At 37.8% G+C, this 23,696-nt stretch overlaps 1 protein-coding gene across 3 annotated transcripts in view; it reads left to right on the top strand.

Annotated features, from left to right (window-relative positions):
- Positions 1 to 15,661, top strand: part of LOC125277544 (signal recognition particle subunit SRP68-like) — a 39,910-nt gene extending 24,249 nt beyond the window's left edge. For all 3 annotated transcript variants that reach the window (XM_048205998.1, XM_048205996.1, XM_048205997.1), the window contains exons 9-13: positions 3,722 to 3,820; positions 5,963 to 6,030; positions 6,150 to 6,303; positions 14,959 to 15,053; positions 15,321 to 15,661. In XM_048205998.1, the coding sequence (XP_048061955.1) occupies positions 3,722 to 3,820; positions 5,963 to 6,030; positions 6,150 to 6,303; positions 14,959 to 15,053; positions 15,321 to 15,480 (576 nt within the window). In that variant the 3' untranslated portion in view covers positions 15,481 to 15,661. The remainder of the gene's footprint in view (positions 1 to 3,721; positions 3,821 to 5,962; positions 6,031 to 6,149; positions 6,304 to 14,958; positions 15,054 to 15,320) is intronic.
- Positions 15,662 to 23,696: the final 8,035 nt, after the last annotated feature.

Raw genomic sequence — 23,696 nt, 5'->3', positions numbered from 1 at the left:
ATAGTAACTTTCCAATTATTTAAATCACAACTAAAAAACATAATTGATCTCATAACCTTGTTTAAGCAATCCAGATACTTGGATATCAGTCTCCATCAAACCTATATTATAAATGGTACAGTGTGCGTGTGTCTCTCTATCATCAGTTACTTTCTGTGCTGCTGAAGTCAATTTTTTGAATTTTTTGCCATTCACAACCCAGGACCAATGAGCAAATACTTTTGTTGACCACAGTAAATCTTTCCTTTTTATTTGTGTTGAAACTAAAGGCTGAAATGCACTACACAACTTTTACCTCATACACTACATTACTGAAGCCCCGTTCACACCGCCACGACTTTTTCGCTGCATGTCGCTTGTCTCTGTACTGTGAAGTCGCTTGTGTGCAATCACAAATGATATATAAAACTAAGAAATCATTCCAATTTGACTAGGAATTAGGTTTAAAATAATTAAAAGAAACATTCTGCTGTTGTAGAGTTGTGACTGCAGAGCTCAGTGCATTAAATCATTAACCAGATTAACGATCAGTCTATCGACAAATTAAACTCACTGTCAAAAAATACTAAAACGCAATTCGAATTTGACAAATCAATTTTCTTGACCATAATAATCAGCAGTGCTAAACTGCTCACGACATCATATAATTAACAAAACAAAATGTATGAATCAAACTCACAAGACTGCCGACAGTTTCTTTTCCAAGCATCATTTTATTATGTAGTCAAATCATATAAAACAGTGAAATCGCTCGAACTATTCCTGTCTGTCTTGCCTGCACTCAAGATGGTGACGTAAGCTCCAGAGCCTTCACTCCTATTGGTTGTCGCTCGTGAAATTCGCTCCTGATTTGCATAAAGTTGAAAAATCTGAACTTTTGTTGCTTGTCTCCTGTCGCTTGACACGCCTACATTCTGTCGCCAATGGTCACTGTCGCTCTTGTCGCCGGAAGTTGCCAGCGCGCCATTGAAATGAATGGGATCCTGTCGCTGCATGTCGCTGGCGGTGTAAATGGGGCTTAAGGGACACGCATTACCCTACTGACATTCTGAATACAACAAACTCATGTGGTAACGTGCCGTCCTTTTGCCTCCGGTATAAAAATTAAATACTTCTACAGAATTTTTACAGGAAGTTAAAATGCATCTTTTCATGATGAGAAATTTTACTATCTCTGGGTGTTGTTACAGTACTGGACAAATATACATTTCTTTCCATTTACTCTTAAAGAACACTAAGTACTTTGATAACACTGCAAAAACTACTAACCTACCTAATAGATTTCAAAAGTTATTAAAGACAAGTGAACAGTCAGTAATAAAATAAGAACAAATAAACAAATTAGAAGCATAGATAAATACTATAGACCAAAGTTACAAATAATGTAAGGTCTAACAAAGTAATATTCAGGTACAGAAATGGAATAATCAAATCTAAAAGCACTGCATAGTCTTCACTGTATAAATTAAATATAGATTAATCTTTATTAAAGCTGTCCTTTATTTATTGATTAACAATAATGACAAACAGCAGCAGGTGTATATATAGGCTGCTGTCTCTTTAAGACTTAATGCACTGATCCAATATAATGTTACACATCTGATTCATCTGTTCTGATGGTCTTGGCCACTGTGTTTCAGGGTCTGGGCAATCTTCTTATAGCTTACGCCATCTCTATGTAGAGCAACAATTCTTTTTTTCAGATCCTCACAGAGTTCTTTGCCATGAGGTACAATGTTGAACTTCCAGTGACCAGTATGAGAGAGTGAGAGCTACAACACCAAATTTAACACACCTGCTTCCCATTCACACCTGAGACCTTGTAACACTAACGAGTCACATGACACCGGGGAGAGAAAATGGCTAATTGGGCCCAATTTGGACATTTTCACCTAGGGGTATACTCACTTTTGTGGCCAGCGGTTTAGACATTAATGGCTGTGTGAGTTATTTTGAGGGGACAGCAAATTTACACTATTATACAAGCTGTACACTCACTACTTTACATTGTAGCAAATGTAATTTCTTCATTGTTGTCACATGAAAAGAAATAATAAAATATTTACAAAAATGTGAGGGGTGTACTCACTTCTGTGAGATACTGTAATTCATTAATTTAATGTTACATTTAAAAAATATAAATGAATTAAATACATTTAAAACAAGGCACCACCTCTCTCGTACGATTTCTGTGATTGTTTCAGATCAGCCCAGGCCGTTTCTCATTGTACTGCTGTGAAATACAGACTGAATAGTGGCTCAAAACGCAAACTAACCCTCTCAGTTGGAAAAAGAAAACCAGTGTCGCTAAAAAGGTTTTGATGGATGATGATTGTAATGAAGGTAAAGACAATTACAGTGACAGCATTTGTTCAGGCATGTGCAAGTCTATTATGTGCAAACAATGTGCGCTCTCGACTCACTGATCGCTATAACATCATGGCGTAAAAAAGGTTGGGAACCACTGGTTTAAAAGCACAAATATTTAAATCAAGACTTAAGGCCTTTGCACACTGAGTCCGAAATTCACGTCCAAAATGTTCACATGTTAAATAAATATGACCTCACGTTGTGTCTATCACATTTACACACTGACTCCGAAACTTTCGTCCGTCATAAAAAAAAATCAGATCAGGTTAGATTTTTCTGCATTTTTCGCATCCGTGGCACGTGTTTTGACAATTCAGAGCCACCGTACAAGCGAACGCCAAAATCCCAAATGCCATCTGACAAGTTGATCCATGTCGTCTACAGCACAAAGCAGCAGCACTGTATGACAAAGTGCGGAATACAAAGAGACTGTATAAAGAGAATATAAAGACAGATTGACGGATCGTTAGCAAAGCATCAAACTGAGCCACTGACATCCTGAAGTAAACTTTGATAATGAAGTTTGGGATAATCACGCTCGGGATAATCACGCAGCTCGTTGATGAGGTGAAACTCTTCTTCCTCTCTACGCAATCTCGGGATTGGATGGACCCAATATTTCCTCTTTTTCCCTTTTTAAGAAGAGAGGACAGCTAAATCATGCTCACTGCTTGAAGGCTCCATTTTGTATTTTGCTTTTTTTTTGCAACGGATTCATTAATACGCATCGGACTCAGTGTGCAAGGTCTCTGTGCGTAATGAATTTTAAGGATCACGATTACAAAAAATGCATATGAAAATTTTGGACTCAGTGTGCAAAGGCCTTTAGAAACGTGCAAATGATAAACTTGCACTTTTTGTCCCCACCAAGTGACTGAGAAAATTGCAGTTTCTAAGTCCATAATTAAATGCATTGTTAATGTCACATAAATGTCAGAAGGGTGAATTTTTTTTTCTTTTTTTTCTTTATACCATTTTATGTTAGTTGAGGAGTAATAAAGAAATAAAGCATAAACAAAAACAACCCTCTCCTCCTACAGCTTTCTAGATGTCTGATTTTAGATTTTAACAAAAAAAAATGACAAAGTAAAATGACAGCTCTTTCTAAGATCAGAGTTTATGGGTACACCAATCCACAGTGCTGATCACTACTGGACTACACATCTTTGCTATCCTTCTCGTCCTGAGGAACGAGGAGGATTGTGTGCACTCAAGTTGAGGAAGTGCCTTTCCCACTAAACGAAATGACCCTAAAATCACACGCTTGTGTTTGAACCAAAGCTTTACAGTTATACGCACAATACTCGGTGACTGCAGGTATCCTGACTGTTCACTCTCTTACTGTTCACAGGCAGATAATGAAGAGACTAAGGAGCGCCTATATGAAAGCCTGCTGGCAGAGTGTAGAGACACCATCCAGGCTGTCAGAGAGGAGCTAAGGACTGATGCGGTGAGATGCATTTTCATTCACTTAAGTTTAGTGTTTAATTCTCACTTTATTAAGTTGCTTTATTAGCATGCATATTACTAGGATATTGGCTGTTTATAAGTACTTATAATGCATATATTAATGCCTTACTCTGCATGACCATGTTCTACATGCCTTAATCCTTCCCAATACCTAAACTTAACTACCTTACTAACCATTAATAAGTGGTAAATAGGAGTTTAAGGGGAAAATATGAAGTTAATGGTTAGTTAATGGTAAGAATTAGACCCTAATCTAAAACTATACAAGTTTGTTTCTTATATGCTAACTGCGTTCTAATGGGCTATCTCACGCAGTTAAAGTGTGTGTGTGTGTGTGTGTGTGTGTGTGTATCTCTGTATGGTAACATGGGGGAAGATGCCCCCCATACATTTAAACTGTAACATATTTAGATATAATGCAGGTACTCGAACAAAATGCTGAGTAGTTCATTTAATTCTGCCTTAAAATAATATTAAAATCGAACATGTATTTCTAACTGCCAAAATGTTGTAAATCCAGTACATTTAATCAAATTACCTCATCATTTGCAGTCAAAAATGACTGTATCCATACAAGCAGCATGCATATGATAGATTGCGTGCAGTCTGCTGCCTTAAATCGCACTAAATTACTGTCGTTCTCGACAATGCACCTTTGTGAAAGTGGGGATTTAGCACTTACTCACATGAAGAACAAATATAGACACAGTGCATTAATTTCGATTTAAGACTCAAACTTTCTCCGATAAAAATACATACCTTGTGTGAGTTCTTGTATTTAATGATGATAACGAGCAAGAATGCAATTGTTCCCAAATATCCACATGACTGCAAACGTGACATTTATTATACAACAGGTCAAAAAACAAAACCTACATTTTAAACACAGTACTGTCAGTATTTACTCCATTTTGCAATGAAATAATAGTTCTAACGAAAATCACAGCAGAACTACAACACAAGTCGGTGTTTCGCAAACAATTCTGGGGCTTTGAACGAATCGTGAGTCAATGATTCATTCACAGCCACTTGCTTCATTACTGAATGAATGACTCGATGACTCTCTCATAAAGAAAGTGACTTGCTGCCACCTACTGGTGGTTTTAGTTAAATATTTAAAAGTTTTACTTATTTTTTACCATCATTGCATATTTCTCTATTGAACATTTTTATATAAACATTTATTTTATAAAGTTGTATTCATAAAGATAAAAATATGCACTGGAAAATCAATTTAGGGGGCAAATTAGGGGCCAGTTTATTGTCCCTTAATGGTAAAGGTGTGACTGCAGTCTAAGTGGAAGAGAGGGGTAATCCCTTCAGGGGGTACTCCCAAGCTAAAAAGTTTGGGAACCACTGAACTAGTGTATTTAAAATTTTATTTTGACAATTGAGTTGAAATACAAAGGTCATCTTACCCCAAGGATCTAATTTCTTACCCCATGTCACCCTTTGTATAGAATTACAATGGCATTAAAATGTAAATATGGTTTATGCAGACAATGTGTAAACAATGTTTTACTAAAATTCAAAACATTCTGAAAGGTTTCTGCGATGGTTATATTTTGGGGTGGGGTTAGGAACAGGGAATAGAAAATACTTGAGAATTTTAGGCATCTTATGTTTTTTTTCTTTTTAGTTATTAATAACTTTTTTTTATCAATATGAACAACACAATAGACAGTAAAAGGTCTATTACACTGCAGAGATGAATGCACAGTTCCAATATTTTGACACATCACACTTTTTTTTTCTCACGTGATTACATAAACTTAAGATATAAACTGTTTACATGAATAGCTCATTAGGATAGGCTTTTTCATAAGGAAGTGGATTTGATTTTTACATGTGCAGCCACATCTTACCATCTTTGCTCTTAAACACAGCACAACTGACTATAAACTAGACAATTTCAATTTTTGTTTGTTTGATAGAATCCCACATCAATGTAAAACTCAAACACGTTAGAGATCTTTTATATTATTATGAGAAATGTGAAGCTATTTTCAGTCCGTTATAAAATGGTGGCGGGATGCCACAGTCTAGGTAATAAATGAAAACACTGACATCTAAAACCTAAACCTAAAAAACTTAAAGGGTTGTGTGTTTTTTGTCTCAACAGAAGCAGAGAGAAAGAGCAACAGAAGGTGCTGAGAGTGGCAAGGTGTCTAATCTGCAATACCTGCACAGGTTAGTGTGACAACTGCATAGGTTAATATGACAGCTGATTTAAAAAAAAAAAAAAAAAATACTATGAAGTAGATGCTTGACAGTTATGTATGCATGTCTTTATACATACCTGCATGCAGCTACCTGACATATATCAAGCTGTGGACGGTGGTGAAGAGGAATGAGAGCATGGCTCATGCGCTGCAAACTAAACTGAAGGAGCCACAGACTGATGAAAACAAGAGAGGACCACGACCACAGGACCTGATACGACTCTATGACATCATCCTGCAGGTTCAGAGATGAAACATTCTTTATATATATAAACATCTGGTAACACTTTATATTAAAGTGTACTTGTTACATGAATTTACTATAGTAATAACAATGTTGTGCATAATTGCATGCAACTACCTCAAAATCGAACCCTTATCCTAACCCTATGTACATGTTGTTAATATTACTCTGTAGTTAGTTGCATAATTACACTGTAATGAGGGCACCCTAAAATAAGGTGTAACCAAATATTTTTTACTGAATCTAACATTCTAGGACAATACATCTCTGAACACAATGTAAAAATCATGTGGACATTCTAATCTTTGAAAGAAACCGATATTATCGTTGTTTTAAAATATGGTATCATAGGAAAAAATGCAGAACCACTAAACTATTGCTAATGAAAGAAATGCAGTCAAAAACACGTGATTACATCGCTTTGTGTAGTGTACAAGCTCATCTGTCATGAATGTGTCCTGAAATGCAGTGAAGGGCCGCCCACTCATCTAACAGGTCATAGTCCAGGGATGTGTTATGACAAAGTACAGGAAAACAAGTGATTCAAACTTTGTTTTGTACCAAAACACCTGGATTACAGGCAAAGCGGCACTGTTAATTGCTTTCATTCACTTCCTTTACTGCTCGCTCATAAGCCACATAATATGGGTTTATTCAGCAGTATTCGTACGCCACACTCAAAGAAATAAGAGGGGAGTGTCACACGAAAATCAGAACACAAGTAGTCACACAAGACACATTTGAAAATCATGTTAATATCAAGTGGAAATGGTAATGCGTTTAGGCTAATCACTTTTGAGCAGATCACTGTAAACATGTAAAGAATAATTAATGATGGGCTGTTGAATTAATAGAAAAACAATACATACCTGAGGTGGTAATGCAAAGCAATGTGGCTGTTACACCTCGGCTGTGCCTTATTTTGTCTAATAATGGCTGGAGTCAATTATTCTGCTTGTACTAGAGTTACCACACCTCAAGACAATATTCAAATGTTTTATTTCAAGACAGTAGTCAGATTTGTCTTAAACTCTTGCAAGGTTTTTCTTTGGTCAAAAATTATCTTCGTTCATGGCGGATGAACACAGTCATCCACACTCACAGTTCAGAGTACTAGAGTTGTCAAAAGTACTGACTGCGGTACCAAGTTGCTACTGAAATTTTAAAAATGTGACTCTTTGAGCGGATTCGTTAACACCTCTGATTGGCCATTGTGTTGACGCGCTCATCGGATATGTCTGTGATTGGCTTCAATGATCAACGCTTGAAAAACGTTGTAAATAGTCAATGAAGCTCTTCATCGAGCGCTTACACAGATACACACAGAGTTTGAAAGCAGACATCTTATCACGGACCAGTCCGCAGATAGAAGGCTGCTTTCAAAAGCTCCAGCTCCTGCTTTCAAATTCAAACACTTCTGTGTGCTTTCAAACGCTCCCTTGCATTGATCATTATAGCCAATCACAGACACATGTGAGGAGAGCATGAACACAATGGTCAATCAGAGGTGTTTACGAATCCACTCAACAAGACTCACATTTTTAAAATTTCAGTACCGAAGTCAGCACTTTTTGACAACTCTACGAAGTACCCTACCCATGTGAACTGCGAGCCCAGTACTGACAATAAATCCAAAATAAATGCAAAGAAACTGTTTGTAATATTAGCTTATCCTATTTATTAAACATATAAGGTAATAAAATTGTTTTTAAAAATCCCTTTAAGTTACAAATAAGCATATAAATCTTTTTTAAAGGTGCCCTCGAATGGAAAAATTGAATTTATCTTGGCATAGTCAAATAACAAGAGTTCAGTACATGGGAATGACATACAGTGAGTCTCAAACTACATTGTTTCCTCCTTCTTATATAAATCTCATTCTTATATAATCTCATTTGTTTAAAAGACCTCCGAAGAACAGGCGAATCTCAACATAACACAGACTGTTACGTAACAGTCGGGGTGTACGCCCCAATATTTGCATATGCCAGCCCATATTCCCAACATTATGAAAGGCATTAGACAAGGGCAGAACGTCCGGATCTGCACACGTGAATCAACAGACTAGGTAAGCAAGAACAATAGCAAAAAATGGCAGATGGAGCAATAATAACTGACATGATCCATGATATCATGATATTTTTAGTGATATTTGTAAATTGTCTTTCTAAATGTTTCGTTAGCATGTTGCTAATGTACTGTTAAAGGTCCTGTTCTTCGTGATCCCATGTTTCAAACTTTAGTTAGTGTGTAATGTTGTTGTTAGAGTATAAATAAAATCTGTAAAATTTTAAAGCTCAAAGTTCAATGCCAAGCGAGATATTTTATTTAACAGAAGTCGCCTACATCGAACGGCCAGTTTGGACTACATCCCTCTACTTCCTTCTTTAATGACGTCACTAAAACAGTTTTTTGACTAACCTCCGCCCACAGGAATACACAAAGGGGGCGTGGTCTTGTTGCGCTCCCACGGAGAAGAGTTGCGTTTGTAGAGTGTGTTTGTCGCCATGTCGTTGAAACGCTGTTATTTTCATCCCGCAGTCCAATCACCTTTGTTTGGCCTTCCCAGGGACGCTGTACTTGGAGATCAATGGTTACAATTTATGTTTAACTCGGTTCCCGAAAATTATAATCCACATGTAAAACTGTGTTTACAATAACACAGAGCGCATGCATCTCCACGTTATGGTAAGAGGCGTGACCTTTCCGGGCAAGGAGCGCTAAGCTGCTGTCGAATCACAACACAGGAACCGCTGACACAATCAGAACTCGTTACGTATTTCTGAAGGAGGGACTTCATAGAACAAGGAAGTCATCAGCCTGTTTTTATGACAGTGGAAACAGCGGTATACAGATAAGTAAATTATGTGAAAAATACTGTTTTTTTTTTTTTTTTACACGCAAAACATGAACATGTTATATTGCACACTATAAACACAATCAAAGCTTCAAAAAACCACGAAAAACGGGACCTTTAAATGTGGTTAAAGTTACCATCGTTTCTTACTGTATTCACGGAGACAAGAGCCGTCGCTATTTTCATTTTTAAACACTTGCAGTCTGTATAATGCATAAACACAGCTTCATTCTTTATAAATCTCTCCAACAGTGTAGCATTAGCCGTTAGCCAAGGAGCACAGCCTCAAATTAATTCAGAATCAAATGTAAACAATATAACAGTATACAATACTCACATAATCCGATGCATGCATGCAGCATGCATGACGAACACTTTGTAAAGATCCATTTGAGGGTTATATTAGCTGTGTAAACTTTGTTTATGCACTGTTCAAGGCAAGCGCGAGCTCCGTGGGCGTGAAGCACGAGAATTAAAGGGCTGAATCGGCTCATTTATAATGATGCCCCAAAATAGGCAGTTAAAAAAAATGAATTAAAAATAATCTATGGGGTATTTTGAGCTGAAACTTCACAGACACATTCAGGGGACACCTTAGACTTGTATTACATCTTTTTAAAAAAAGTTCTAGGGCACCTTTAAAAAATCAGTGCGGAGCATTCTCCTGCCCCACACGATGTTCTTACCTTTTTCCTCCTTACCTGTTTGCATCCCTGATTTATGAAATAAAAAATAATCACTGTAAGGACAGATCATAAAGCAGTGCTTAGAACTATTTTATATTTAAAAATCTGTGAATTTCTAGGTGGTAAAAATCACTAAATGACTAATTTGAAAAGTTAGTAATAAAATGAACAACAGTCAAAGTCTTTGCATTACATAGAAAAAGTGGCAGGTCTATAGTGTGAGTGTGTGCAGTGTATGTTGTAGAACAAAGCATCTAAGTATTAGGCTATCAAGTTATGTGTTAACACAGGTTTTATTTTTCATACATTGAAAAACACCATTATAAAATCCAAAACGAAAATCTCAAAGCAACCAGCAGCTAATTAGATTCCAGGTTCTGACGTCATACCTGCACCACTCTATATTTTGCATTTACACTCCAAGACAAGTATTGTCACATTAAATGATGAAATAAATCTTTGGCGGGACAGATTGATTTTGGCGGCCGAAAATAAATATAAAAAATATTTTCAATGCAGGAAAAAAACGTCTTGTGGATAACCAATTTCTTATGTGTTTCATCCCATGCCTCCATTGCTAATTCCAAGACAGTTTAGAGCTAGTAACATAGGCTTGAGCCATTGGTATGTAGACGATCTCTCTCTTTCTCTAATGACTACATTTAAGTGTGAATTACCTGAGTTTGTGCAACTCTCAACAGTGTTTGGCAGCAGCGTCTCTACACTCTTAACCCGGATTAGTTGACTTTACTAGAAAATTGCGTGGAAACCCGTTGCACTAATCCAGTTTAGTTTTTGCACAAGTGGAAACTAAACAGGTTAAGTTGTATGAACATAAAATCTTAAGTTGTGCAGTAGACAAATCAAGTTTATATTAGTACTCTTTACTGAAACTCATTAGTTTACATTATTGTTTTTGAGCATACGTTTTATAAAATAACTATTAAGGTAAACAAATGATTTTAAGTAGAAATAAATGTTATATTTAAGTAATGTCTTGTAATTTAAAAAATAATACTACTTAAAAAAAAACATCTACAAAAAAAAAATCTAAATTTAAGAAATTAAACAACAACATTTCAATGTTTTTTTTTTTTTTTTATTGTTGACAATAAAAGGGAAACACTTCAATGTACATAACTTGTAAACCAAAAAGACAAGTAAAAAATTTTTGCATAACCAAATCTTTTTGCTTAACAATTGTAAAATGCACACAGTATTCAACAATATGCAGACAACAGAAGGTTTTTTTTTTTTTTTTTTTAAGATTAAAGAAAAAGACCACACACGCACACACCCACACACACAACTTTTGAGTTGACGACATAACTCGTATCAATAGAGCAACAATATGCCATTTTAAACATACAGTACACTTGTAGCACAGGCACTGGTAAACTTTAGAGCACTTACTGCAGTGACTGGACAATCTGAACAAGAATATGTTCAAAGATTCACATCGTCATGGAAACTTCTCACAATTCTTTTGTGAAAATCAAATTGTAAATGTTTTTTTTTTTTTTTAGTTTTTGTAAGCTGGATTTTAGTTCGCTGTGGCCCAACATGAGAAGAACTTGTTGGGTGAACTGGAATGTGTTCTTCATTGATTTGAGGTAGTTGAGATGCAGTGCATATCCAAGTCCAAATAGAATGCACACAGCTTTTGGCAAGTCTTTAATACCTTCCATCACATCCCAAAATCAAGGTGGCAAAATGAGTGATCATCATCGGAGCCCTAACAACAGAGAACATTCATGAAATGTCTTATTACATAACCATCAATAATGTTAAACAATATAGTCTTTTAATGAGACAGACACATGAGGGAATGTGTGAAGTGGTTGCAGAATATGTCTATAGATAAATAGTAGCACAATTTGAATATAGGAAGAGGTTAGAAAGACCTTTTGCTACTAAGTTTCAGTGATTTAAAGGGTTCACCCAAAAATTAAATTCCTGTCACTAATAACTCACCCTCATGTTGTTCCAAACCTGTAAGACGTTTGTTCATCTTTGGAACACAAATTAACATTCTGATAAAATATGAGTGTTTCTGATCCACACATAGGCAGCGAAGTCGTTGCAACTTTTAAGGTCCAGAAAGGTACTAAAGTGTATGTTAAAATAGTCAAAGTGACTGCGAGAATACTTTTTTTTTTTTTTTGTGCACAAACAAAACAAAAATAGCGACTTTATTCAACACTTTCTTCTCCTCTATGTCAGTCTCCTGCGCAGTTGACGTAGTGAATGCAGCGCTTCCATGTTCTGTCAAAACGCCAACTCAGTATTGGCCGGCTCCTGTGTCAGCATCATCACACGCATGCATTGTGCTGCTCACTTGTACAGCGTTTGTCAATACCAAGAAAAAAAAAAAGGGAAGTGCTGCAATGCATTTACTACATCAACAGCATAGGAAACTGACAGGGTAGAGAAGAAATTGTTAAATAAAGTCATTATTTTTTTTTGTTTTTGCGCATAAAAAGTATTCTTGTTGCTTTAACATGAACCACTGTCACGTGGACAATTTCACGATGTCTTTACTACCTTTCTGGACCTCAAAAGGTGCAATGATGTTGCTGCCAATGTGTGGTTCAGAAACCCTCAGATTTCATCAAAAATATCATAATTTGTTTTCCGAAGAAGAACATTGGTCTTATGGGTTTGGGACGATATGAGGGAGGGTGAGTAATTAATGACAGAAATTTCATTTTTGGGTGAACTAACACTTTAAGCACTGTGCACACATTTTATCAAACACAAGGACTATCAATTAATAAAAGAATTATGTTGTCATGGTCCTTTGAGAAAATAAGTTACTTACAAAGCATGATTTGAAGAAGTTTGTGGGGTTGTTACCAAGGTCAATTGGGAGCCCTCTGAGCACCAGTAACCAGTAATATCAGTTGGCTCTTGAGTCTATTGGGTGGTAAAATAAAACACAAAGTTACATAACTAGAATTACAAGAAATGATCTACAAGTAAGCTGAACCAACAAAACACAAATTTGATTTTATTGGACAACCTTATTGTGACATTTTCATTACTGTAAAAAAATATGCAAAACTATGCAACAATGCAAGTGTATAATGGATTTGGACTAACCCTGGTATGTTGTAAAAAAGCAGTGTCAACAGCTGTCCAACATTCCCTCTCTTAGATCAAAAGATATCAATTAGATGAAGACTGTGTCGATCAGTGCTTTCATAGAATTCCTGCTTGAGGTTCTTTCCCACAATCCAGTTGAACTCCATGAACACCTGTAAAATAGTATATAATATAATAGAGTAGCACATTTAAAAAACTAAGTTATACTGTGGTTGAAGGTACCCGTGTTGTGTGTGAGAACAGATTAAAGGGATACTTCACCCAAACATGAAAATTTGCTCATCATTTACACACCCTTATGCTGTCCCAGGTGTTTATGCATTTCATAAATCATTTCTGTGAGCTTAACTTATATATAATGCAAGTGTACGAGACGGTAGTTGATGCTTCAAAAACCACACAAAATGAACACATTGGTAATTCATACAAACCCACAAGACGTTGATTCATCAACTGTGATTGTGTGGATTATCAATGTTCACTTAATGTGCTTTTTTAAAGTGTCAACTTTGGGGGTCCTGAATACTTGCATTATATGGACTCAGAGATTAAGTATTTTCCACAAAAAAAAAAAAAAAAAAAATGTTTGTTCATCTGAAGAAAGAAAGTCATACATCTGAGAAAGCATGAGGGTGTGTATATGACACTGACAATAGTAACATTAAATAATAATAGAAAGATAGATAAGTAATTACACTCTTGAACGTACCTGATCTTATGTAAAAAGAGCAGGACAACATTCACCATCTGGCTTATGGACCTTAAAAAGCAAATTTTTGAACCGTTACCATAATAATACACCAAAGAGACATACGTTAGACACAAGCATGTGTACATTCACACATGCTCATATGAACAGACATAAAAACAACAAATGCAAACGTTATAGCTAAACTGTGAACATACAGAAACACACTGGCTAAGGTTATAAACTGACCTGACAGAAACAGTGAATTTAAATGTTAACGTTAGCTAATCTGTGAACCGACAGAAGAAAACAAAAAAAACAACGTTGACCGGCACATTAACACTACATTTTTAGCGTTCAACTAACATTGGCCCGGTTTTGGTATAATCACTTTGTCAGAAAGATAAGATTTATACACTCACCGTTTAAAGTTTCTTTAAAAAAAATCCATGTTTAGCGTGCTGCATCGCCAGGACGAGTAGACTCTTCAAACAGCGCGCTCCTCAGTCACCTGTTTCAATAGGCCCCTCCCTCCCTCGCAACAGCATAACATTCCGAGTTGTCACAGCTTAACATGATCAGTGCACTCAATGTTTCGTTTGATTAGTGCAAACAACTAATTTGATTTAGTAATGGCAATGCTTTTTCAAAAACAACAAAGAATAAGTAATGACCACTTAAAATGTTTCATTAAGACAAAATCTGGGTTTAGAGTGTACAAATAGTGAAGCTATAAGTTTAACTTCTTCAAAAACAGCAATGTTATTACCTTGCTACTGAAATGTTGTGTAGCTTTTCAGTTGCGAAACTATTAACAACAAGTTTCTATGCACGTGTACAGTTTTCTGAGTGTGTGTCTATACTGCGTGTGTGCGTTTGTAATTTGATGAAAAAACAAAAAATAGTCATTTAAATATGAAATAGTCATTTTTATTCTATTGTCAGTGTCTTTGTAGGTTTTGGTTCTTTAGCTGTTGTAGGCCGTGAAGACCTTTTTTAAATGGTTTTATGATTAACACATATCGTAATTCATTTTTCGCATCCACAATGCATAATGTCACATCTTCTATCATGATATATTGTGGAACAATATTGTTACACCCTTACAAATATTCACATGAAAGTGATGTTACTTTTCATAAAACTAACTTTTACATTTTAGAGTTAATGGTCTTGAACAGGAATTGTGCATAATAGATTGGCAAAGGATCCAGAGAAGTAGTTAAAGCATGAAGCATCACACAGTTGAACAGTATGCCTGTTATGCCTCTTCCTTCTCATTTCTTTTCATTTTATACTATTTCTTTCATTTCCAGAGTCTTGCTGAGCTGTCATCACTGCAGGGTCTAGAGGAAGATCACACCTTCCAGAAAGAAGTGGCACTCAAGACTCTGGTCTACAAGGCTTACAGGCGAGTTTAATGCCACCTCCATTGATTTAAATCTACAAGACTGCTTGCATGTATGGCCTTGTTTCCACCTGGTATTAAAGTGGATTTTTGATGGTCCGATCACAAGAGTTCAGTTCTTAATTCGGGTGCAAATGAGGTTTACAATGTTTTAAAATATCTTAATACCAGAAACAGGGCCTATGTGTACTTGCATACATGATCTGTCATTTAGATATTTTTTTTCTCTGTTTGAATAGTTTAATGCTTGTGTCCTTGCACTCTGAACAGGTGTTTCTATATAGCTCAGTCCTATGTTCTGGTGAAGAAATGGAGTGAAGCTCTGGTTCTGTATGAAAGAGTTCTGAAATATACCAGAGAGGTCCAGTCCAAAGCCAAGAGCCTCAATAATAGCCTTAAGGTACCAAACACCACATATCACTTCCCTTAAGAAATTGAGATGGCACCATGGAATAGTGATGGTATCAGATTATATACAGAGTAGTGGTCAAAAGTGTTGTCCAGCATTTTCATTGTTGTTATCATTATAGTTGGTGTGGACTCAGCTATTGTGTTATAAGTATGGACAATTTTTAGAGTCAGAGCCTTAATTGTAGACAATTTAAATCAGAATGTTTAATACTAGAATTAAAATACAATAAAAAGGTAAAAAAAATTAAATAAGGCATGTGTTCCACAGTTTTTCACTATTTTAAGTAGGGATGTCCAGATCCGATCACGTGATCGGAAATCGGGCCCGATCACGTGGTTTCAGACTCGATCGGAATCGGACGTTACCTCCCGATCAGGACTCGGATATATATGTATTAGGGGTGCAACGGTTCTCGGTAAGAAAAAAATCGAACCGTACGGTTCTCCACTTACGGTTCGGTACGCACTTGCACTGCGGCCCATCTCGAATGACGACGCATCTATTGGTTAATATGGTTTAAAATAGCAACGTGGAAAACAGACAGAGTTCAGATAATGTATGTTTCAGTCGATGGATGCGCAAAACGTTACAACAACGATAATCAGAAAGCGTGGACAAAACAGTCACTCTTTGTAAACTGTTAACTGCGAGTGCCGTCTGCTCTAATGTCCAGTCATTTACGCCGTCACCCGGGTGTTGATAGCGCGAGCGCAGGTGAGACCTGAACAGCACACGTTTCTATCTGTGTTTAAACTAACTCATTTAAGCCTTGCTGATTTAAACCTTCAAGAAGACGCGAAAGAGAGCTCGCGCGCTGTGAGGAGATTTGTGTGCGCTCATCCGAAGCGCGCACACGCTTATTTCAGTCAGCGCGCAAATACTGAGTTCTCTTTCAAGTCTTGCGATTCAGCGGACAAATTCATACAAAAATTATGTCAACATGCCCGTCTTAGCAAGTATCCTAGCAAACATAGTCGGTTATGTCTTAAGTGAACGTATATTAGTCGAGAAAGACAGCGCATGTGTAACAGTATGTACTGGATGTGCATGTCTTAAAGTGAAAAAAAAATATTCCTGCTGCCTGTTTTTAATGTTAAATCAAAAAACAAATAACAAAGAAATCACTCACTACTCTTGACTGAATAGTTTTTGTAACTTCAATAATGATTAATCATTATTTATTTTATACAGTAAAGATAATATGCAGTGATATTTTATATTTGATTACTATTTGATTACTGTTAGATACCTGAAAAACCTGAAAAGCACTGTTCCTGGATCCTGGATCTGTTTTTTTCGCTCTTCTTTATTCTTTTTTATGTATTATAGAAGTATCGGATCGGGACTCGGTATCGGTAGATACTCAAAATTAAATGACTCGGACTCGAGGGCAAAAAAATGTGATCGGGACATCCCTAATTTTAAGTAACAGAATAAGATTTATGTACCAATACATGAAGAATCAATTTGTACCTAAAATGTTGTTACTAAAACATTTTAATAAAATCTTTAGTTTTTAATTGGTTAATTGAAATGGATAGTTTAATTCACAGAAATGACTCAAACTTGCCAATTTATTATTAGGGCCCGAGCACCGATGGTGTGAGGACCCTATTGGAATTGCTCCGTTTATTATTATTATTAGGGCCCGAGCACCGATGGTGTGAGGACCCTATTGGAATTGCTCCGTTTATTAGGGCCCAAGCGAATTAAGCGCGCAGGGCCCTCTTGTTCTTCTAAGGATTATTATTAGGGCCAAAGCCCAAGGGGCTGAAGGCCCTATTGTTTTCTTTAGGATTATTATTAGGGCCCGAGCACCGATGGTGTGAGGACCCTATTGGAATTGCTCCGTTTATTATTAGGGCCCAAGCGAAAATTCGCGCAGGGCCCTCTTGTTTTTCTAAGGATTATTAGGGCCCAAGCGAAAATTCGCGCAGGGCCCTCTTGTTCTTCTAAGGATTATTATTATTTTTTTTTTTTTTTTTTTTTTTTTTTTTTTTTCCGTCTTCCGGGGCTTTTTGGGGGCCTTAACATGCTCAAAAACTCTTGAAAATTGGCACACACATTGGAATCCGCGGCCATTAGGACGCCGGAGAGGCTGGTACCCGGGCGTGGCAGGGGGGCTCGACAGCGCCCCCTTGAAAAAAGTCTGAAAATTTGGTCCATATATTAAACACGCTTGCACGTATTAGTATGAAACTCAGTACACATATAGACCTCATCGGGCCGAACAACTTTCGTGCTCTAAGTTAAACACCACGCCAACAGGAAGTCAGCTATTAAGGGTTGTTTGAAAAACGCATGCTCTGGAATTTGATATACTCCTCCTAGACGATTAATCCGATCGCCACCAAACTCGGTCAGCATGAAGTCAAGACACTGATGATTAAAAATTGCCAGGGGATTTTTGATATCTCGAACGGTTTGGCCGTGGCGAGGCAACGAATTTATGGCGAGAAAAAGGAAACAGGAAATGTGTTATAACGTCTGCATACATATATTGATCTTTATGAAACTTCACGAGTGTGTTCGTTATAGGAGTCTGATCACATGGATGTGACTATTGTGAGTCAAAGTTATAGCGCCACCAACTGGCAGCAGGAAGTGTATCACTTTTTGAAATGTTTTGAGATCACCCTCTTATTTTTACCTGATTTGCTTCAAACTTCATCAGTGTAATGTCAATACACAGCAGATGTAGACCTATGACAGGATTTTTGATATTTGAAATATTGTTGCCATGGCAACAGGTCAAACTGTAATAATATTCTTGAGTGTTTTTGAGGCTCTTAACATGCTTCAAATTGCATGAAACTCGACACACACATCAATATTGTCAACCAGTAGACATGGACAAAGCCATAGAAATGGGCGTGGTGGAGGGGCTCAGTAGCGCCACCTTTTGACAAAAGTGGGGGGGTTAGTTTTCCTAGAGTCACCAAACTCGGTACACATATTGTTCTCATCAAGCCGGACAATTTTCTAATTTACATTCATTAGCTCCGACCAACAGGAAGTCAGCTATTTTGGTTTGAATGTTAATTTTTTGAAAAAACAGGCTATGAATTTTATACTACTGCTCCTACAGGGTTTATCCAATTTACACCAAACTTTTTTTAACTTGTTGCTAACACATTGAAGTTGTTTAATTGCAAACGGATTTTGGATATCTCAAACGGTTTGGCCGTGGCGAGGCAACGAATTTATGGCAAGAAAAGGGAAACAAAGTGTTATAACTTCTGCATACATTAATTGATTTTGATGAAACTTCGGCTTAGTCTTCGTTGTACAAGGCTGATCACATGGATGTGACTATTGTGATTCAAAGTAATAGCGCCACCAACTGGAAGCAGAAAATGTGTCACTTTCAGCATACATTGAGATCACCCTCTTATTTTTACCTGATTTGCTTCAAAATTCATCAGAATAATGTTAAAACTTGGCACATGTAATCCTTTGAAAATGGGCAGGGAGGAGGGGCTCTATAGTGGCACCTTGTAGTGCAGTAAATGTGGAGTGAATTTGACATAGTCCTTTGATGTTTAACCGTTTTAAGTGCCTATTGCCCGCTGTGCACAGTTGCCCTGAAGCCACCGGGGTGGCGGTGCCACCGGGCTTGGGCCCGCCATCGCTGCTCGCAGCTATATTTATTATTATTATTATTATTATTATTATTATTATTATTATTGGGCCGAGCACGATGGTGTGAGGACCCTATTGGAATTGCTCCGTTTATTAGGGCCCAAGCGAAAATTCGCGCAGGGCCCTCTTGTTCTTCTAAGGATTATTAGGGCCCAAGCGAAAATTCGCGCAGGGCCCTCTTGTTCTTCTAAGGATTATTATTATTTTTTTTTTTTTTTTTTTTTTTTTTTTTTTTTTCCGTCTTCCGGGGCTTTTTGGGGGCCTTAACATGCTCAAAAACTCTTGAAAATTGGCACACACATTGGAATCCGCGGCCATTAGGACGCCGGAGAGGCTGGTACCCGGGCGTGGCAGGGGGGCTCGACAGCGCCCCCTTGAAAAAAGTCTGAAAATTTGGTCCATATATTAAACACGCTTGCACGTATTAGTATGAAACTCAGTACACATATAGACCTCATCGGGCCGAACAACTTTCGTGCTCTAAGTTAAACACCACGCCAACAGGAAGTCAGCTATTAAGGGTTGTTTGAAAAACGCATGCTCTGGAATTTGATATACTCCTCCTAGACGATTAATCCGATCGCCACCAAACTCGGTCAGCATGAAGTCAAGACACTGATGATTAAAAATTGCCAGGGGATTTTTGATATCTCGAACGGTTTGGCCGTGGCGAGGCAACGAATTTATGGCGAGAAAAAGGAAACAGGAAATGTGTTATAACGTCTGCATACATATATTGATCTTTATGAAACTTCACGAGTGTGTTCGTTATAGGAGTCTGATCACATGGATGTGACTATTGTGAGTCAAAGTTATAGCGCCACCAACTGGCAGCAGGAAGTGTATCACTTTTTGAAATGTTTTGAGATCACCCTCTTATTTTTACCTGATTTGCTTCAAACTTCATCAGTGTAATGTCAATACACAGCAGATGTAGACCTATGACAGGATTTTTGATATTTGAAATATTGTTGCCATGGCAACAGGTCAAACTGTAATAATATTCTTGAGTGTTTTTGAGGCTCTTAACATGCTTCAAATTGCATGAAACTCGACACACACATCAATATTGTCAACCAGTAGACATGGACAAAGCCATAGAAATGGGCGTGGTGGAGGGGCTCAGTAGCGCCACCTTTTGACAAAAGTGGGGGGTTAGTTTTCCTACAATCACCAAACTCGGTACACATATTGTTCTCATCAAGCCGGACAATTTTCTAATTTACATTCATTAGCTCCGACCAACAGGAAGTCAGCTATTTTGGTTTGAATGTTAATTTTTTGAAAAAACAGGCTATGAATTTTATACTACTGCTCCTACAGGGTTTATCCAATTTACACCAAACTTTTTTTAACTTGTTGCTAACACATTGAAGTTGTTTAATTGCAAACGGATTTTGGATATCTCAAACGGTTTGGCCGTGGCGAGGCAACGAATTTATGGCAAGAAAAGGGAAACAAAGTGTTATAACTTCTGCATACATTAATTGATTTTGATGAAACTTCGGCTTAGTCTTCGTTGTACAAGGCTGATCACATGGATGTGACTATTGTGATTCAAAGTAATAGCGCCACCAACTGGAAGCAGAAAATGTGTCACTTTCAGCATACATTGAGATCACCCTCTTATTTTTACCTGATTTGCTTCAAAATTCATCAGAATAATGTTAAAACTTGGCACATGTAATCCTTTGAAAATGGGCAGGGAGGAGGGGCTCTATAGTGGCACCTTGTAGTGCAGTAAATGTGGAGTGAATTTGACATAGTCCTTTGATGTTTAACCGTTTTAAGTGCCTATTGCCCGCTGTGCACAGTTGCCCTGAAGCCACCGGGGTGGCGGTGCCACCGGGCTTGGGCCGCCATCGCTGCTCGCAGCTATATTTATTATTTTTTTTTTTTTTTTTTTTTTATTTTTTTTCCGTCTTCCGGGGCTTTTTGGGGGCCTTAACATGCTCAAAAACTCTTGAAAATTGGCACACACATTGGAATCCGCGGCCATTAGGACGCCGGAGAGGCTGGTACCCGGGCGTGGCAGGGGGCTCGACAGCGCCCCCTTGAAAAAAGTCTGAAAATTTGGTCCATATATTAAACACGCTTGCACGTATTAGTATGAAACTCAGTACACATATAGACCTCATCGGGCCGAACAACTTTCGTGCTCTAAGTTAAACACCACGCAACAGGAAGTCAGCTATTAAGGGTTGTTGAAAAACGCATGCTCTGGAATTTGATATACTCCTCCTAGACGATTAATCCGATCGCCACCAAACTCGGTCAGCATGAAGTCAAGACACTGATGATTAAAAATTGCCAGGGGATTTTTGATATCTCGAACGGTTTGGCCGTGGCGAGGCAACGAATTTATGGCGAGAAAAAGGAAACAGGAAATGTGTTATAACGTCTGCATACATATATTGATCTTTATGAAACTTCACGAGTGTGTTCGTTATAGGAGTCTGATCACATGGATGTGACTATTGTGAGTCAAAGTTATAGCGCCACCAACTGGCAGCAGGAAGTGTATCACTTTTTGAAATGTTTTGAGATCACCCTCTTATTTTACCTGATTTGCTTCAAACTTCATCAGTGTAATGTCATACACAGCAGATGTAGACCTATGACAGGATTTTTGATATTTGAAATATTGTTGCCATGGCAACAGGTCAAACTGTAATAATATTCTTGAGTGTTTTTGAGGCTCTTAACATGCTTCAAATTGCATGAAACTCGACACACACATCAATATTGTCAACCAGTAGACATGGACAAAGCCATAGAAATGGGCGTGGTGGAGGGGCTCAGTAGCGCCACCTTTTGACAAAAGTGGGGGGTTAGTTTTTCCTACAATCACCAAACTCGTACACATATTGTTCTCATCAAGCCGGACAATTTTCTAATTTACATTCATTAGCTCCGACCAACAGGAAGTCAGCTATTTTGGTTTGAATGTTAATTTTTTGAAAAAACAGGCTATGAATTTTATACTACTGCTCCTACAGGGTTTATCCAATTTACACCAAACTTTTTTTAACTTGTTGCTAACACATTGAAGTTGTTTAATTGCAAACGGATTTTGGATATCTCAAACGGTTTGGCCGTGGCGAGGCAACGAATTTATGGCAAGAAAAGGGAAACAAAGTGTTATAACTTCTGCATACATTAATTGATTTTGATGAAACTTCGGCTTAGTCTTCGTTGTACAAGGCTGATCACATGGATGTGACTATTGTGATTCAAAGTAATAGCGCCACCAACTGGAAGCAGAAAATGTGTCACTTTCAGCATACATTGAGATCCCCTCTTATTTTTACCTGATTTGCTTCAAAATTCATCAGAATAATGTTAAAACTTGGCACATGTAATCCTTTGAAATGGGCAGGGAGGAGGGGCTCTATAGTGGCACCTTGTAGTGCAGTAAATGTGGAGTGAATTTGACATAGTCCTTTGATGTTTAACCGTTTTAAGTGCCTATTGCCCGCTGTGCACAGTTGCCCTGAAGCCACCGGGGTGGCGGTGCCACCGGGCTTGGGCCCGCCATCGCTGCTCGCAGCTATATTTATTATTATTATTATTAGGCCCGAGCACCGATGGTGTGAGGACCCTATTGGAATTGCTCCGTTTATTATTATTATTATTATTATTATTATTATTATTATTAGGGCCCGAGCACCGATGGTGTGAGGACCCTATTGGAATTGCTCCGTTTGTTATTATTATTAGGGCCCGAGCACCGATGGTGTGAGGACCCTATTGGAATTGCTCCATTTATTATTAGGGCCCAAGCCAATGAAATGGCGAAGGGCCCTCTTGTTCTTCTAAGGATTATTATTAGGGCCCAAGCGAATTAAGCGCGCAGGGCCCTCTTGTTCTTCTAAGGATTATTATTAGGGCCCAAGCGAAAATTCGCGCAGGCCCTCTTGTTCTTCTAAGGATTATTATTATTAGGGCCCAAGCGAAAATTCGCGCAGGGCCTCTTGTTCTCTAAGGATTATTATTAGGGCCCAAGCGAAAATTCGCGCAGGGCCCTCTTGTTCTTCTAAGGATTATTATTATTTTTTTTTTTTTTTTTTTTTTTATTTTTTTTCCGTCTTCCGGGGCTTTTTGGGGGCCTTAACATGCTCAAAAACTCTTGAAAATTGGCACACACATTGGAATCCGCGCCATTAGGACGCCGGAGAGGCTGGTACCCGGGCGTGGCAGGGGGGCTCGACAGCGCCCCTTGAAAAAAGTCTGAAAATTTGGTCCATATATTAAACACGCTTGCACGTATTAGTATGAAACTCAGTACACATATAGACCTCATCGGGCCGAACAACTTTCGTGCTCTAAGTTAAACACCACGCCAACAGGAAGTCAGCTATTAAGGGTTGTTTGAAAAACGCATGCTCTGGAATTTGATATACTCCTCCTAGACGATTAATCCGATCGCCACCAAACTCGGTCAGCATGAAGTCAAGACACTGATGATTAAAAATTGCCAGGGGATTTTTGATATCTCGAACGGTTTGGCCGTGGCGAGGCAACGAATTTATGGCGAGAAAAGGAAACAGGAAATGTGTTATAACGTCTGCATACATATATTGATCTTTTAT

Source organism: Megalobrama amblycephala, linkage group LG10 (assembly GCF_018812025.1).
Source record: "Megalobrama amblycephala isolate DHTTF-2021 linkage group LG10, ASM1881202v1, whole genome shotgun sequence".
In the NCBI taxonomy this organism is placed as follows: domain Eukaryota; kingdom Metazoa; phylum Chordata; class Actinopteri; order Cypriniformes; family Xenocyprididae; genus Megalobrama; species Megalobrama amblycephala.
The sequence above is the reverse complement of the archived record's forward strand: the minus strand, read 5'-3'. Positions and strand labels throughout refer to the sequence as shown.